This window comes from Hyperoodon ampullatus (genome assembly GCF_949752795.1).
Source record: "Hyperoodon ampullatus genome assembly, chromosome: 2".
Lineage (NCBI taxonomy): Eukaryota > Metazoa > Chordata > Mammalia > Artiodactyla > Ziphiidae > Hyperoodon > Hyperoodon ampullatus.
In genome coordinates, this window is record NC_136915.1 from 106,556,609 (window position 1) to 106,573,102 (window position 16,494).

Below are 16,494 nucleotides of genomic sequence, written 5' to 3' on the forward strand. Positions count from 1 at the left end.
AGATGAAGAAATTAAGGCACAGAAAGGTTAAGTGACTTGCCAAGGCCATATTGCTAGCTAGTGGGGGAGCTTACTAGCTCCAAATCTGGCAGTCTGCCTATAGAGGTCAAGCTTTTAACTCATCTTAAAGATGAAGAAAATGAGGTAGAGATGTTCAGTAACTTGCCCAATGACTTCCAGTAACCAAGTAGAAGAACCTGACTTTGAACCCAGGCAGTCTGACTTCAGTACCCATCTACTAAAGCACTAACTTATTCCATCATCTCAGGACTGAAGCCTCCTGAGAGAATTATATCCATCAGGTTTTAGAGTTCCTGAATTTCCCATCCCATTCCCAGCAAACTCATCTAGACCCACAGCTATTTCTCCTAGTCTCAGAGTTGATCTGTCTCGCCTAGTGTTCAATCATTTGCTCTGGATTCCATTTCTTTCCATCTCTTCCTGTATCTTCAGTCTCTCCATCTTCACTGGCTCCTATAATCATGCTCAAGTTTGATCCATCCTAAAAGATCCTACCTCCAAAAAATTCTCTTGGTCAGGCCATTCTTTAAAGCTCCCTTCTCCCTCTCTTGGCACCTCCTTCTCATTCAGGCTCCTCAAACCTCCTCACCTCTCATCTCACCATCATTAATCTGCACCAATAACTCCTCTAAAGCTGTTGTTGTTAATATCATTAGTGATACACCAATTATAAACTCTAAGGGATAATTTTTAGTCTTTATAATATTATAGCACTATCTTTTTTTGAATTTTATTTATTTTTTTATATAGCAGGTTCTTATTCATTATCCATTTTATACATATTAGTGTATATATGTGAATCCCAATCTCCCAGTTCATCACCCCCCCCCCAATAGCACTATCTTGCTCTTCATTTTCTCTTTGAAATTCTCTAGCCCTTTGATCCTTAGATCCACACTAATGATTCTTCACTCATCTCTCTCTTTGTTGGATTTTTCAACACTGGTCTCTCTCTCAATTTGAGACTACAAAGGGTTAAAACCCCCTGATTTTTAAAAAATTTTCCCACTTTACAGGCTTTTCTTGATGATCTCTCTAAAGACATAAATTTAAGTGCTACTCAGCTGACAGTAATCCCCTCAGTGGTCTTGGCTTTGTTACTTTTTTTTTGAAGAGCCACTCCTCTCTCTCCCCATCCCTTCTAACATGTGGTCCACATGGAAGCTGGATGACCCTACCTCCACAGTCCGTGTAAAGGCAGGCATTTGACTCTCAGGAAGACAGGAGTCATGGAAGACTGACCAAAAGTCTGCTATTTAGACAGAAAAATAAGATGAAGGGATAAGCTGTGTCTCTACTTTTGAGTCATAGATATGTTAATATATTCTCAATCAAAATTAAGGACACATGGTCTGCTAAAGAATTTCTGTTCCATTTTAGAATGTGAAAAACAATGTGGGAGATGTCATGTGGATGCTGAAACATTGGAATTTCCAAGACATTTTAAAGATTGATGGGTACAACTGGTTCTGGGTTTAACAAGATGTTTGGCCCCTATAGTCACGGACTTATCAGGAAGATGCTGCAATCAAACCCCGTCTAACAGACATGACATTCTATAACCGTTCTATGATTAGGCTAGGTTGATTTCCGGTTTTATTAAACATGTAAATGATAAATTGGTAAGCAAGCATGACAATAAATTTTCCTTAACTACTAAAATGCCACTAGGCCACTTTAAAAGAAAAAAATGTAAGTTCTTTGTACTGTAGACATAAATTCTTGAATCATACTACTCTACTCTTATCATGGTGCAAAGAAAAATGAAATAGCACTAGATGGGAAGCTTACAAATGGCCTGTCTACACAGTAGAACAGTGCAGTGAGACTTAGGGCTGTTTTCTATACCTTTGCAGAGCATACCAAAATCTATAGAGTAAAGGTCCTAGGCATGCCTTCACAGGTTGCTTTAAAGGGACTTAAAATGAACAACTAAGAAAAAAGGCAATGTTGCCACAATAAATGAGCCTTTTACTTCCTTCATGAGTTGAAAGCATACTCTTGATAAAGCACAATGTCGGTTGTTGTATAGATAATATGCACATTTATTGAACCAGACAGCCTCTTGAGGCAAAACTAAGCTCAAAATAAAAACTTCTCATCTTAATCCTCAGTCTACAATCTTTAGTATAATATATAGACGTAGCAAACCCCAGTATAGTTAGATACACCTATGAAAAATACAATTAGGGCCAGAGTGACAGTAAAAGTCAGTTATAGCAACAAGTTGGAAATTCACAGCCTACTTGGAAAATTATTGAAATGAAACCAGTATTATCTCCCAGTCACTTATAAACATCTGCATACTTTAGGCAATAATAAGATCACTTATTAACTGCAGTGAACATTGAAAATCTTCTGTATTTCAATACATAAAAATATACATAAAAGTGTGTGGTTTAAATTAACAATAGGCTAAATGCCAATGGTATGAACTTTCTCATGCCTTATTAGATTTATTTTTCACTGAATTCATTCACTCAAAAGATACTTATTGACCTCTTTCTGTTACAGGAATTATTATGCCAAAGGTTTAAGTAATAACTCATTTTCTCTCACATTTAGTTATCATAGCCAGGGCTCAACAGGAAGAATTCTTCCTGTTCCGTCTTTCACAACTGGGGGAGGCCTCCAGGAACACTCCCCTGGTGAGGTTGGCCTGCTGAGTGGCAGCCTGAGGCTGCACCTGTGGAACAACGTATGTATCATAAACTATTTCCTGCTGGAGTGTTCACAAAAGGTCTAAATAAAAAACAAAAACAAAAAAACAAAACAAAACAAAAAAAACCCAGGCTCTCCATCTGTGCTAAAGCAAATGTCTATAAACAGAGAGAATATAAGGCAGGATTTGTTAATTTCTATAAGAAAGGTACAAAGTCCTGTAAAATTTCAAAATGGGAGCAATCATTTCCAGCTTAAGAACAAAGTTTTCTGGAACCTATCTATGAGTTTTGTTTTTGTTGTTTGCTTGTTTTTTATTTTAAAGAATGGTGGCATACAGACAAATTAGAATGGGAAGAAAGGTCTTTCCAAGAAGAGACAGTGACATTAACAAAGAAGCAAAAGGAAACAGCTCTGAGCAAACTTGGAAATTCTCTTAACTCCAGGGCATAGGATCCATGTAGGACAGCAATGGCCTAGAGAAGTATTTTGGATCTGGGCTGTGGAAGGTCTTGAAGGTGGGGGTATAAGGAGTCTAAGCTTTATGAGAAGCTCCCAAAGGTTCTGAGCAAGGGAACAACATAATTAGCACACTGCTTTTGGGAGGTTAATCTGGTCAGACTGATTTTATTTTGCAGGGTAGGGGGAGGATAGTGTGGGGATGGGAGGAATCAAAGGCTATTAAGATTGATAAGGGTAGAGGAGAGAAAGGCTGCTGAGGAGAATTATATATTATTGAAGAAATAATCATCATCAAGCACAGAGGACCCACTAGGTGCTGTGCACTGGCCAAGGGCCTTTATACATATGGCAGAATCTCAAATCCACATAAAGTTCTTACCATGTGAGTATTACTATTAATACTGTGCAGACGAGAAAACTGAGGCGTAGTGAGGTTGAGTAACTTGCCTGACATCACACAGTTATCATGTAGTGGAGCCAGACCTGACTGATCCCAAAAGCCATGCCCCTTCTGCTTTACCACACTTTCTCTTAGTAAGAAGTCAGTCAACTTTAAGATGACAAGTACAGGGCTTCCCTGGTGGCACAGTGGTTAAGAACCCGCCTGCCAACGCAGGGGACACGGGTTCAAGCCCTGGTCTGGGAAGATTCCACATGCCGCGGAGCAATTTAGCCCATGTGCCACAACTACTGAGCCCGCATGCCACAACTACTGAAGCCCGCGTGCCTAGAGCCCATGCTCCGCAACAAGAGAAGCCACCGCAGTGAGAAGCCCACGCAATGCAACGAACAGTAGCCCCCGCTCACCGCAACTAGCGAAAGCCCGCGCGCAGCAACGAGGACCCAACATAGCCAAAATAAATAAATAAATTAAATTAAATAAATTAAATTTAAAAAAAAAGACAAGTATGATGTTCATGTGACTGTTGATCCTTTAGACGCTTGCTTCTCTGGGTTACTGAGTTTCACAGCTTGGTGGCATGGGGGTTTCTGGAAACATGCCAGCCATGGGAGAAGCCAACGTTGCCTGCACAGAAGTACTTCCCTTCACAACAAAGATGGCCAGGTAACCAGTAACCACGGGGGGCCAACCTGGCTGTCTCCCCGGATTTGGCAAGGGCTCCATGTAGTCTGGTCCTTAACATCTCCCCTGGGACTCCACCTTCATGCTACATACTTACCCCAGCCCAAGAGGCTCTTCTCTCTTCCAGTAAATTTATTAACTGGCTGCTCAGACCATTCTCCCCATGGGAGGACAGGAATCCAAATCAGGGATTTAAGTAAACAGCTCCATTTCCCTTCACAATTACATTCTCCTATTTTCCCAAAAGGGGCCCAAAGTAATATAGTAAGAGTGAGGCTGAATGAATATAAAATAGAATGGTCCATGCAAAGTTCATGGGAGTATAGGAAATGTTCATGGGAGTATAGGAAATGTTCATGGGAGTATAGAAAATGTTCATGAGAAGCCCTTTGTCTGGAGTATAAAATAAACTCAGTGTTCATTGTTGCTAATTGTAAAGGCTCAACAGCATCCCAATTAATGTACTAATTGGTAATAATTCACTTTAACTCAATTAATTACAGACTCCTCTAAGAACTTTTGGAATGAGAATCTTTTAGAATAAAATTCTTACTTATCCCTTGTTGAAATGGCCCATAACACTAATTACTTTAATCTTTCCCATCTTCTCACTTTGTACCTCTGTTACTTTTGAAGAAAATACTCTAGCTATAAATCCCAACTAGACCCTAGATAGTGGTCCCCTGGCCATCCGTAAGCTTCAGCACTCACCACCTTCCCTCTGCCTGCAAGGCGGCGGACAGGTTGACCTTTTAGCTATAGACTGTGTATAAATACAACTTCCTGCATGCACCTTGGGACTTATGTGTTAAAAGCCCTGATTTTACACAGGGTAATCCTAGTGGCAGTAGCCAAATAGAGACACGGAGATAAATTTACAAGGCAGCTTTGCTCCTTTCTCATAATTCATTGAGCCAAACAAGACTGTAGGAACAGCAACAACAAAGGATGATTTGTAATTTCTACTCTGCATGTCACCATGGCAAGATATATAAATGGCTTTCATGGAACAGATTTGAAAGTTTGCATGGCAGTTATCAGCATATTAACATGGGTAATTTGTTTCAGAATTTAACGTATTTTATTACACTTAATACACAGAGTTTGGAATCAGACTACCTGGGGTTACATCTTGGCTCTAATACTTGCTATGTGACCTTGGGTGAGTTATTTAACCTCTCAGTATCCTCATCTATAAAATGGGGCTAATATTAACACTCACCTCATTGGGTTGTTAGGATTAAATAAGCTAATGCATGTCAAGGGCTTCAAACCGTGCTTGGTACATGGTAAGCATCCTATAAATATGTGCTGGTACCATCTCCCCCTGCCATCATCATATTTAGTAATAACTGAAATTATCACAGTCCTATCAGACCAGGGCCCCAAAATGAATTAAATGTTAATTCAATTTTAGTACAAATAAGAAAATAATATCCACTGAACTAAAACTTTAAAGAATACTGATATTTACTTATTTAGATTAATCATCACTATAAAACTGGTAAAAAAATGGGAAGATATAATGAAAACTTAATCAATGAGTAAAAGTTTTAGATGGCTAAATAGTGAAACACTGTGTCCTCAGGATTAAATGAGAATATGTGAAGCATTCTGAAAACTACAAAGTGTTGTATTAGAACAGAATATTATTATTAGTGGAAATAATAGATTCCACTTGAAAATGTTTTACAAGGTGAGATTTGTTATTTTATTTTATGTTTTTGAATGCCTTGATGAAAAATCTACAACTATTATCCCAAGAACCTTAAACAAGGTCATTCAGGGCTCCATCCATGATGGAGTTGCCTGGCACTATAGAGTCACAGCCAGAACACCAGGACAGGAATGTGAAGGAGAAACTGACATCTCTGTCTGTCCCCAGGTTGGTGTCCCAGCCTAGAGGGCAGGGAATGTAAAAGTGGAAGTTGTGAGAACCTCTGTGGGTTAGAAATCAGGGTAGTTCGACAGTGCTTTTTTTTTTTTTTTTTTTTTTTTTTTTTTTTTTGCGGTACACGAGCTTCTCACTGTTGTGGCCTCTCCCGTTGCGGCGCACAGGCTCCGGACGCGCAGGCTCAGCGGCCATGGCTCACGGGCGCAGCCGCTCCGCGGCATGTGGGATCCTCCCAGACTGGGGCACGAACCCGTGTCCCCTGCATCGGCAGGTGGACTCTCAACCACTTGCGCCACCAGGGAAGCCCTCGACTGTGCTTTTGAAGAGACAAAAGGGCAATCAAAAAGGCAGTTCTCCTAAATGCCCATCGACAGAGGAAGAGATAAAGAAGATATGGTACACACATACAATGGAATATTACTCAGCCATAAAAAGGAACGAAACTGTGCCATTTGCAGAGACATGGATGGACATAGAGACTGTTATACAGAGTGAAGTAAGTCAGAAAAAGAAAAACAAATGTCGTATATTAACATATATATGTAGAATCTAGAAAAATGGTACAGATGAACCTATTTGCAAAGCAGAAATAGAGACACAGATGTAGAGAACAAACGTATGGATACCATGGGGGAAAGGGGGGTGGGATGAATTGGGAGATTGGGATTGACATATATACACTACTATGCATAAAACAGATAACTGATAAGAACCTACTGTGTAGCACAGGGAACTCTACTCAGTGCTCTTTGGTGACCTAAACGAGAAGGAAATCCAAAAAAGAGGGGATATATGTATATGTATAGCTGATTCACTTTGCTGTACAGCAGAAATTAACACAACATTATAAAGCAACTATACTCCAATAAAACAAAAACAAAATAAAACAAAACAAACAAAAAAGGCAGTTCTTAGCCAATCAGAAGTAGGTTCAGTGCAAGGAAGGCTGAGTGCCAAGAAAAAAGAGAGTTGTAGACGAATTTTGGTAAATGATTACAGGACCATTAGAAGTCAGGTGATGGGGTGGTACGAACCTAGGTATGACCTTACTTTGTTCAGTAAGCAGGGAAGTTAAGAAAAAGTGTTAAGCCTTTGACTGGGAATAAAAGATAGGGTATTGCTAAGAAATGATATAGAGAGAAAACTGTAAATGGCTGAGCAGAGTTAAATTCAGTCAAGCTGGAGTCAGTGTATCATCTTTGTGCCTATAAATTAACTCTCTGCCTCTAGTGTCTCACATGGCCAGAGCAACTTCTATGCTAAGTGAGTACATTTCTCTGGTGGAAATTCAGGAAGAAGGCTTAGGCCTCATGCTGCAGTCTCTAGAAGAGAAATTCCTGAACCCCTGATTGGTGGTGGTAAAACAGAATCAAGAGCAGAACTGGAGTAAGTGCTCTCTGGGAGGAGACTTGAGGCCAGGTTCGTCACAATGACGGAGTGGTCCATAGCATCATCTTTGTGCACAAACATCAGCATATTATGCAGAAGTAAGCTGTGTTTGGAATGAAAGAAAGAAGTTAGAAAGGAAGGAAGGAAGGAAAGAAAACTGATTGCTATTATCTCAAGTTCTCTCATAGCTTAAGATAAACGAAGAAAGGTTGCATTTTATTGATAAAATACATATATACCAAAGTAAGTACTCCCAAAGTACTAATTTACAGAGTAGCTCCTTAAAAATAATCCATCCATCATATGTGGTCCTAAGCCAACAAACTCACTAGGATGTTTAAGGAAGCTGAAGTATTTTTCAAACTTCATCTTAAGAAGTCCAACACCGTGGTGGCACTATCTCGGTGGTCCCTGGTTGTATGTGGAGGGAAGGTGGTAGGCGGGGCTGGGAGGGGCCAAGCAAGCAGGGCTGTAGCTACTTTTCTATTCCTTAAATCAGAAAAGCTCTACTTTTATCTGTTTTATCTAAGAGGGATTCACATAAGATTTTATTTGATAAGAGACTACTACTGGTCGAGTGGGAAAAGCACAGGCAAGGCTGAGAGTGAATCCTGGCACTGCCATTTACTAGCTCTCTGACTTGGGAAAATTACCAGAATAATTTATAATTACTAAATAATCTCTCAGAGCCTTTGTTTCCTGTTTTATACAATGGATAGAATAATATTCACAGGATCTTTGTGAGAAGTAAATAAGATAAAGCATGTATAGTACATAGCAAGAAGCCTTAGCACATAACAAGCCTTAGCTAAATGTTAGTTCCTTCTCTGAAAGACACTGGGATATGCGTGCATACAGGCTTAAATATACAAATATATATATCTTATATATATGCGTAAGCCTCCGTGGACAGTTCTGTAACCCGCAGCCATGCAACAGGTATACTGAGAAAGGATCTGGGGGTCAGCAGCCTCACCCTCTTCATAATTTCCTGGCTGTGGCTGCCATAAGACTTGCTAGCATAAATGCTCAGCATTTATCAACTGTTCCTCCTCTATATTTTTAGCAGTTACCATCAGTTGTTTCCATCAGCTACGCAAAGAGATTTCCAAATTGAAATAATTCTTGTTTTGAATGAGCTAAGTCAGTTCACAAGGAAAATCAACCTAAAAAGCATTTTAAACAAATGGACTCATAGACTAAGCTTAAAAGGAGCTTTAGAGTGGATCCACGCAACAACCTTATTTAAGAAAAGCACAGAGAGATGAGGTAGCCTGATCAAACTGGCACAGTTAGCAACTAGTAAAATTCCCAGATGGCCATAGCAGCTCCTGATAGCTTTCCAAGCTGAGTGGCTCATGTTGCATGTTGGATGAACAATACAAGGCAGAGAAAAGCTAAGGGAAAAGTCACTGGGAACATTACCCCAATTTAATGCCATTAAGACCATAGAAACCTATAATAACACATTATAATTGCAAAATATGGAGTGAAATGCCAACAGTAAATTTTACCATCCTAATTCCATAATTAATTAGCTTTTACTTAACTAAAAAGTAAAATATGTTTTTACTTTTTTTCCATATGTTTAAAATAAGGTCTTTTACTTTTTTTCCGTATGTTTAAAATAAGGTCTTAATACCTGCCTTAAAGCCTTGTTGTGAACAATATCTCTGCTGGAGTATTCTTGCCAAAATCCATAACCTCAGTCTAATCATGAGAAAACATCAGACAAACCCAAATTGAGAGACATTCTATAAAATAATTGACCAATTCTCTTCAAAAAGGCCAAGGTCATGAAAGACTGAGGAATTGCCATAGATTGGAGGAGACATTACAACTAAATGCAATATGGGATCCCAGATTTCATCATAAACCAGGAGACTAGTGGAAAAACTGGTGAAATTTTAAATTGTCTCAATTTAATTTCTTGGCTTTGATAATTGTATTATATTGTGCAAGAAGAAGCTGCTTGGTGAAGGGTATATAGGAATACTCTGTACTAATTTTGCAACTTTGTGTATCTCAAATTATTTTAAAATTTAAAAAATGCTAAAAAAAAGAGAGCAATTTTTTAAAAAGCCTTGTTATGAGAACTAAATACAAGATAAAAAATTTAATACATTGCCTATTTTTTTGCAGGTACAATTCCTTCATTGAATGGCTACATTTAGCAGCCATAAACAGTAGAAACAGTATGTTAATACTGGCCAAACCCAGGTTGGGACAGCTAATAATGAAGTGTGTTGTCCAACTGTGATAAAAATGTGGACACTTTACACTGCACCTGAATGATTACAAATATTCTTGCACAAGTCTTCTAATCATCAATATTTCACTCTTTGCACAATACAGTCATGAGTTAGTGCTTAAAGAAGTCTGGATTCTGTGTTTGGTCAATGATGACAGGCTTAAATTTACCTAACGCCATCATCGTTTAAACATAACATGTCAGATCTTCATTCCTCTGACTCTGTGACTACTCTTGTCTTGTCAGACTTCATCGGTTTTCTGTGAGGTAACACCTGGCAAAATAAATCACTTTCATATAAGTTGTAGACATCTCATAATGAGTATGCCTTGATACACTTTTATTTCTGTTTTCTCTCTAGTTTTTATTTTAAACTTGATTCTACATTTAGCCTTGAGGGGCAAAAGCCTGCTCTTGAGATAACTAAAGGTCCCCAATGCCAAGCTTATTACCCAAGATTTTGCTTTTTTAAGGAAACATTAAAACAACCTAGGAATTGCATTACTCTAGCAAAGTACTCCTGTGGCTCATACGCTTTTGCTTTTCACCTCAGGGAGTAACTGGTGCAGCCAAAACTAATAACAAGCAAATTGCTATTTGTTAGTTTTTGACAGAATCACTCATGTGATAAATATACATTTCTCTCCACCCCTGCAAAATAATTTTTGTTTTCTACAAAGGTTATGAGATATCATAAAAATGTCTAATGCATCTGGTTTAAGGATCCAATTCTTCCTTCACATATTTCTGCATCTGTTCACAAAATCTCTTTGACTTCAAAGGAAGCATTTCAAGAGAAAAAGAAGATACATACAGGAAAAATGGCCATAAATTTTTAGTTTTCCAAAGCCATTTTAATAACTTTTCTAAGGCCATTTTAATAACAGCACTGTGGGACAAGTAAATATCTCTCTCAGAGAACTACAACATCACAGATGATATAATGATTATACATTTATCTGAAGATTTATGTTTTAAAACTTTATTCTGGGTCTGAAAGTGATATATCTTCAACTTAGAACATGTGAAAAATACAGCAAGCTTAAAGAAGAAAACTTAAATCACTTTTAATCCACTATTTAGGAAAACCAAAGAGAAACAAAAAAAGTTAAGAATAGTTGTTTCCTTCCAGTCTTTTTTTCTCTTGTACATATATTTATATAAATATTTATTTGCAAATATAATATTATAATTACATTATGAATGCAATTTTATATCTTTTCTCAATTGGTCTTTCAAAAGACTGCACTAGTCTTTCAAACCATCATTTTTAATGACTGAAAATTATAGGGGGTGTGGGAGGGATAAATTAGGAGTTTGGGATTTCAGATACGAACTACTATATATAAAATAGATAAACAACAAGGTCCTATTGTGTAGCACACAGCACTATACTCAATATTTTCTAATAACCTATAAGGGAAAAGAATATGAAAAGAATATATATACATATATAACTGAATCACTTTGCTGTACACCAGAAACTAACACAACATTGTAAATCAACTACACTTCAATAAAAAAAAATTTTAATTTATATGTAGAACTATGCTTTAAGAAGTGCTCTTGCTTACATTTAATTCATATTCTACTCAAAGCTAAATTAAAGGTTTTGAAACACTAATCTGTTCTGGAAATTCTACATCTTGAGACCATCTAGATTAACAGTTGATTAAGATAACTGTATTCATAAATGCTGCTGAAACAATAGTAGAGATTTAAGAATTCTATTCTTTAGCATTTATAATGATTTAATGCCCTAAACTCCCTAGGACAAGCATTAGTGGGTTTTGTAGTTTGTTTGTTTTCTTCTTATGACATCCTCAACTCTTGAGTTTGTTACAAGAGGAAGTTTGGGTCTAAGACTTAGTTACTTTGTGGGGCGGGACTCAAGAAAGAGGGGATATATATATACATACATACATAGAGTTGATTCACTTTGTTCTACAGCAGAAACTAACACAACATTGTAAAGCAATTACACTCCAATAAAAAAAAAAGTAAGACTTAGTTACTCTGAATCCACAGGTTCTAATATGCTACTATTAGCCATAAATACAATAACCAATTCTGGTTCTGTAGAATCAAACCTCAAACTTCAAAGAGAGGAGTATTTGATGTATCTATCTAAATTTGAATCAATTTTTACCTAACAATGCTGCCTGAAATTTCAAACAACATTTAAATAGTTGTTTTGACAAATAACTTTCCAGCGTAATATCCTCTATCCTTACAAGAATCTTGTGAGGCCCATATCAGTGAAGAACACTTAGGTACAGAAAGTTAAGTAATTTATGGGATAATTAAAATAACAAGTTGAACTTAAATCTTGTTTTTCATAATTAATCTCACTGCTTTACTTTGGCTTCATAATCATGGAGCCATAGATTTTCCAAAGCTTGAAGGAACACTGTCAATCAGTCCAACCCTTCCTCCACCCATTTTGCTAAAGAAAATAAGTCCAGCGAGATTAAATAACTTGTCATGCCACACAGCTAGCAAGTGGCAGACAAATCCCTTGACTTCTAGTTTCCTAACTTTCAGTCTAGTGCTCTAATACACCAGTTACCATACAAAATGCTCCTCACACTTACACATTATGACAATGAATATGCAAGGATGCCAGGAAATCACCTAACAGTCACAGAATCTCTAAGATCTCCCTAGTTCCCAAGAGCTATCTCCCAAGAGATGTATGGCAAAGTGTCTACCACTGAGATTGCACTTGCAAGACGTTTAGTAAATGTCTGGGTGAAGTCAATATCTGAATAAGTGAAAGAGTGTGTATATATATATTTTTTGTTTGTTTGTTTGTTTTTCCCTTTTGCTATGAGGGTAAAATTCTAAATACTGACGGGACGGGTTGAAGGCCGTGTCCATGCTCTCAACACTACAGAGTAATGGTAACAGGAGTGCTGCCAGGACAGGACGACGCCTTTGGCAGCTTGCTGAAATTCTTTCATAGAACCTCCTAGATACAGGTCTACTTCGCGGCAATGAGGAGAAATCAGAGTGGAAGATGCACTGACACTTGCTCAAGTACCGCACTGCCTGAGGGAGGACGTCAAGAGGGTGCACCTACTTAAACGGGTCGATTCCTAACAAGACATCTTCTCTAATTTCTCCGCTGGACCCTTGGCTTGCTATTAGGGAAAGCAGAGTAAAAGCAGCAACGGGATCAAAACAAGGTGTGCAGTGCCGGAGGGACCGGACCTCTGGTATCCTATAACTTCACACATTGCTGGGCTTCCCGCGTTGCCGGGCAACAGCGGAGGTACGGCGCTCTCAGGGTGCTGAGGGGGAGGGGCCGAGACTAAGTGGGTAAGCGGCGGCGCGTTCCTCCCACCAGGGGCGCGTTACGTCACCGCAAATCCTTGCAACGTCGCTACGCTCCGAGTAGGAAGGCAGTCTTAGGCAAATCGACCTTAGGAGCGGAAGGGTTTGGTACTCTCCAGAGGAAACGGGAAGGGAGAAGCAAACGGAGGGAGGAAAGAGGGATGAGAAGGACCTAGCGGGATGGGAAACTAGTGGAAGAAGGGCCAGCTTCGGTTACCTGGGGAGCGGGAGCAGCTTCGGGTCCTTGATGAAGTGCCCGGATGAAGTTCCAGCACTCACGCGCCTTCCGCATTGAGTGCAGCGCCATCTTGAGAGGGGCGGAGCCGTCTAGTCTTGAGTGACATCTGCTCAGAGAGGAAGTCCAAGATTCGCAGCGTTTTTGCTTGTTGCGCATGCGCACTTGACCTCGGGGCGGGCCTTTGTGCCGGTGCCTGACGGCGTCCGGTCTTCGCAGAGCAGGTCGCGGGGTCAGGAACGGGGTGGGGCTTGGCTTTAGCATTTGCCCTGGAGACCTAATGTTTGCGCAGGTTTCGTGAAGGGACAGTCTCCTACGTGGATGTTAGTAGCAGTGTTTTTTAAACTGGAAGGAAGTCAAGTGAGTTGCCTTTTGTATCCTGGCCGTCCTGAGGCAAGCTTTTAAGAAGTTTCTCTAGGAGTGGGACCTCCCCGGTCCTGTTAGAGGGCAGTAAGTGGTCTTTTGAGACCTATGTGGCCTCATTAATGCATTCGATATGCAAGCGTTTGTTGAACCCTGCCATCGGCTAGGTACTGAAGGTTCAAAGAAAGATATATCTTGCCTTCAAGTTGTGTACGGGCTAATGGGGTAGCAGATAAATAAATGATGCACTGTTTGAGGTGTTAAAGAAGCAAATGCCGAGATTGGGGAGGTGGGGTGGTTATGACTGTGGTGCTTCAGCCTGGTCCAAGGGAGGCTTCAGAAAGAAGATGACACTTGATAGAAGAAATTGTTCTGAGTTTTGCCTTAAATTATGAGAAGAGTTAACATGGTACTCCTGCTTCTGTTAGTGCACCCAAAAATCTATCAGTAAAAATATAATTGGGAGAGATTCGTCAGAATTCCTTTATGTGTTTTGTTGTATTTATTCATTAGGAAGAGGTAGGAGATAAATGCAGTAAGGATGCTGATACTCTTAATGGAACTGAAATCTAACAAGGTAAGACAAAACTTATCAGTTTATCAATTAAAAACATACAGTAAAAATCTCTTAAGAGTGGCACATAGTACTGGTGAAGTTCAAGCATAAGTGATGTAATACAGAAATAAGCAGGGAAGGAATTGTAGGAATGAGGACAAAACTAAGGATAAAACTAAGGAAATCAAATGCCATTCTTCAACAAAACTAATCAGTTTGGTTTTGTCTCTTTTAAATTTGAGGTTCTTGTAGTATTTCCAAATATGACACCAATTAGATAAGTCTGGACCTCAGGAGAGAGGTCTGAGCTACAAAACAGATGGTAACTAAATCCAATGAAATCTTTGAGACTACAAGGTACAGTTTGTGGAATAAAAGTAGTCGGATGATGGAAATTGAAAGGAGTAGTCAAATAATGTTTAAAAGCCCCCAAAATGAGGTATTACTGAAATCCAGGAAAGAGACCCTGTCAGTGGAAGTGATGATTGATCTTTATAAAGATACAAGGTATCTCTTGTAAACATGCAGTTTTATAAATGCCTAAATGTTTTGTACTCATATATACAGCAAAGCATTAAAATACAGTTTTTTACAGATATATTAATTAGATTTGATGACCCTAGGAATTAGCAAGATTAGACTTCTGACATCCTCAGCCACCTGGATTATAAGATAAAGCCTAGCAATGATATGAGGGTTTCGGCAGAAAGCTGTCACAGGGCCTGCCCACTTTATTTCCTCAAGCAGTAAGTTTAGTCTTTTATCTCCGAAGACTCACATACATGACTGATAATATTTTCATGAGAGATATTTCCAAGACATTCCCATTGAAGGAGGTATATCAGGACAGCTGTGTGTAATCACTTCAATATCCATATTTTTAAAAGTAAGTTATTTTCACAGGGACCTACTGTATAGCACAGGGAACTATACTCAATATTTTTAATAACCTATAAGGGAAAAAATCTGAAAATGTGTATATATAAGTGTGTATATATAACACTGAATCACTTTGCTGTACACCTGGAACTAGCACAACATTGTAAATCAACTGTACTTAAAAAAAAAAGTTATTTTCAAACTTAGAATAAATTGTGTTTCCCACCACAGTGGTGACCTGGTGACTCTTGAGTGTCACTCAGCCAGCATGATGATTTCTTTTGCGTTTCTTAACATTTCCCTAGCACCTGGTATAGTACCTTGCACAAAGTAGGCACATCTTTTAAATCTAAATTTTATTTTGACGAAGTAAGCGATTAATTGACAGGTTGGTATGCTTTTAGCCAGAAGGGACAGCTGACAGCAGAAAAGACGCTAGACCTATTAAAAGCAAGCTAGTTTTGTCTGCTTTTGCACTTTTTTACAATGGCGGTCTGAAACCTTTTGGTGTTGGCAAAAGTATCACAAAAAAGCTCACCATCATCTAAGCTCACCATCTTCTGGTCTTCTAAGAAGTGCAGTATATTCAGCATATTTTAATGAGTATTGTAAATGTTAATCCTGAATCTTCAGGAAAAGATGTTCTTCAGTGTACCTTTTAAAGAAAAAATTTTTAACTTTTGAGAAGTTTCCATATAAAATGGTTAACGTTTTAAAGGTTTGTATAACGCAGGGTTAGTTTGATTACATGGGAAGTTCACTTATGGAATATTTCATTGTCCAACAGTGTTGTTTAAATGAAGCACCACTGTATTTATTGGCAGTGTTTTACCATGGCTATCATTTGGTAAGCCAAAGAGCTTTAGTAAAATGAGATATAAATGTTGTATTGAAAGCAGACTTTAGATATACTTATAATTAAAACCTTTTATTTTCGTATACTTGTAGCATGCACTGTATGTCTACATATGTTCATGCTTAGAATTTTGAACACTTGTTTAAAATTTGATTTCTCATCAACAGTTTTATTTTATAGTAAGTTCTAGTAATTTTGCTCTTTCCTTAACATTCCCTGAAAATCCCATCTTACTTGAAACAATAGATTAAAACCAGACTGGCAGTTGGGAACGCTTTCTATTGCAACCATGTGTGTCAGAAGAAAGGATTAGGTTTCCTTGACCAAGAACATCAAGGGGAACCTCCACCTCTGCAGACACACCTCTGTTCCTCAGTAATGGAGAGTTTATATCTAGTTAGATTTAAATGGGATAAGGAAAGAGTTTAAATCCACTCTTAACTGTGGTAGTATAATCAGCCCTCCAGTCTCAAAGTATCCAATTTTGTTTCTCTAATTTAATTCTAA

At 38.5% G+C, this 16,494-nt stretch overlaps 1 protein-coding gene across 4 annotated transcripts in view; it reads right to left on the reverse strand.

The window, feature by feature from the left end:
* The window catches only part of WARS2 (tryptophanyl tRNA synthetase 2, mitochondrial), a gene marked incomplete at both ends in the record, with an annotated part of 83,000 nt that extends 69,595 nt beyond the window's left edge, over window positions 1–13,405 (reverse strand). For all 4 annotated transcript variants that reach the window (XM_079697628.1, XM_079697627.1, XM_079697626.1 and 1 more), the window contains one exon: window positions 13,316–13,405. In XM_079697628.1, the coding sequence (XP_079553754.1) occupies window positions 13,316–13,405 (90 nt within the window). The remainder of the gene's footprint in view (window positions 1–13,315) is intronic.
* Window positions 13,406–16,494: the final 3,089 nt, after the last annotated feature.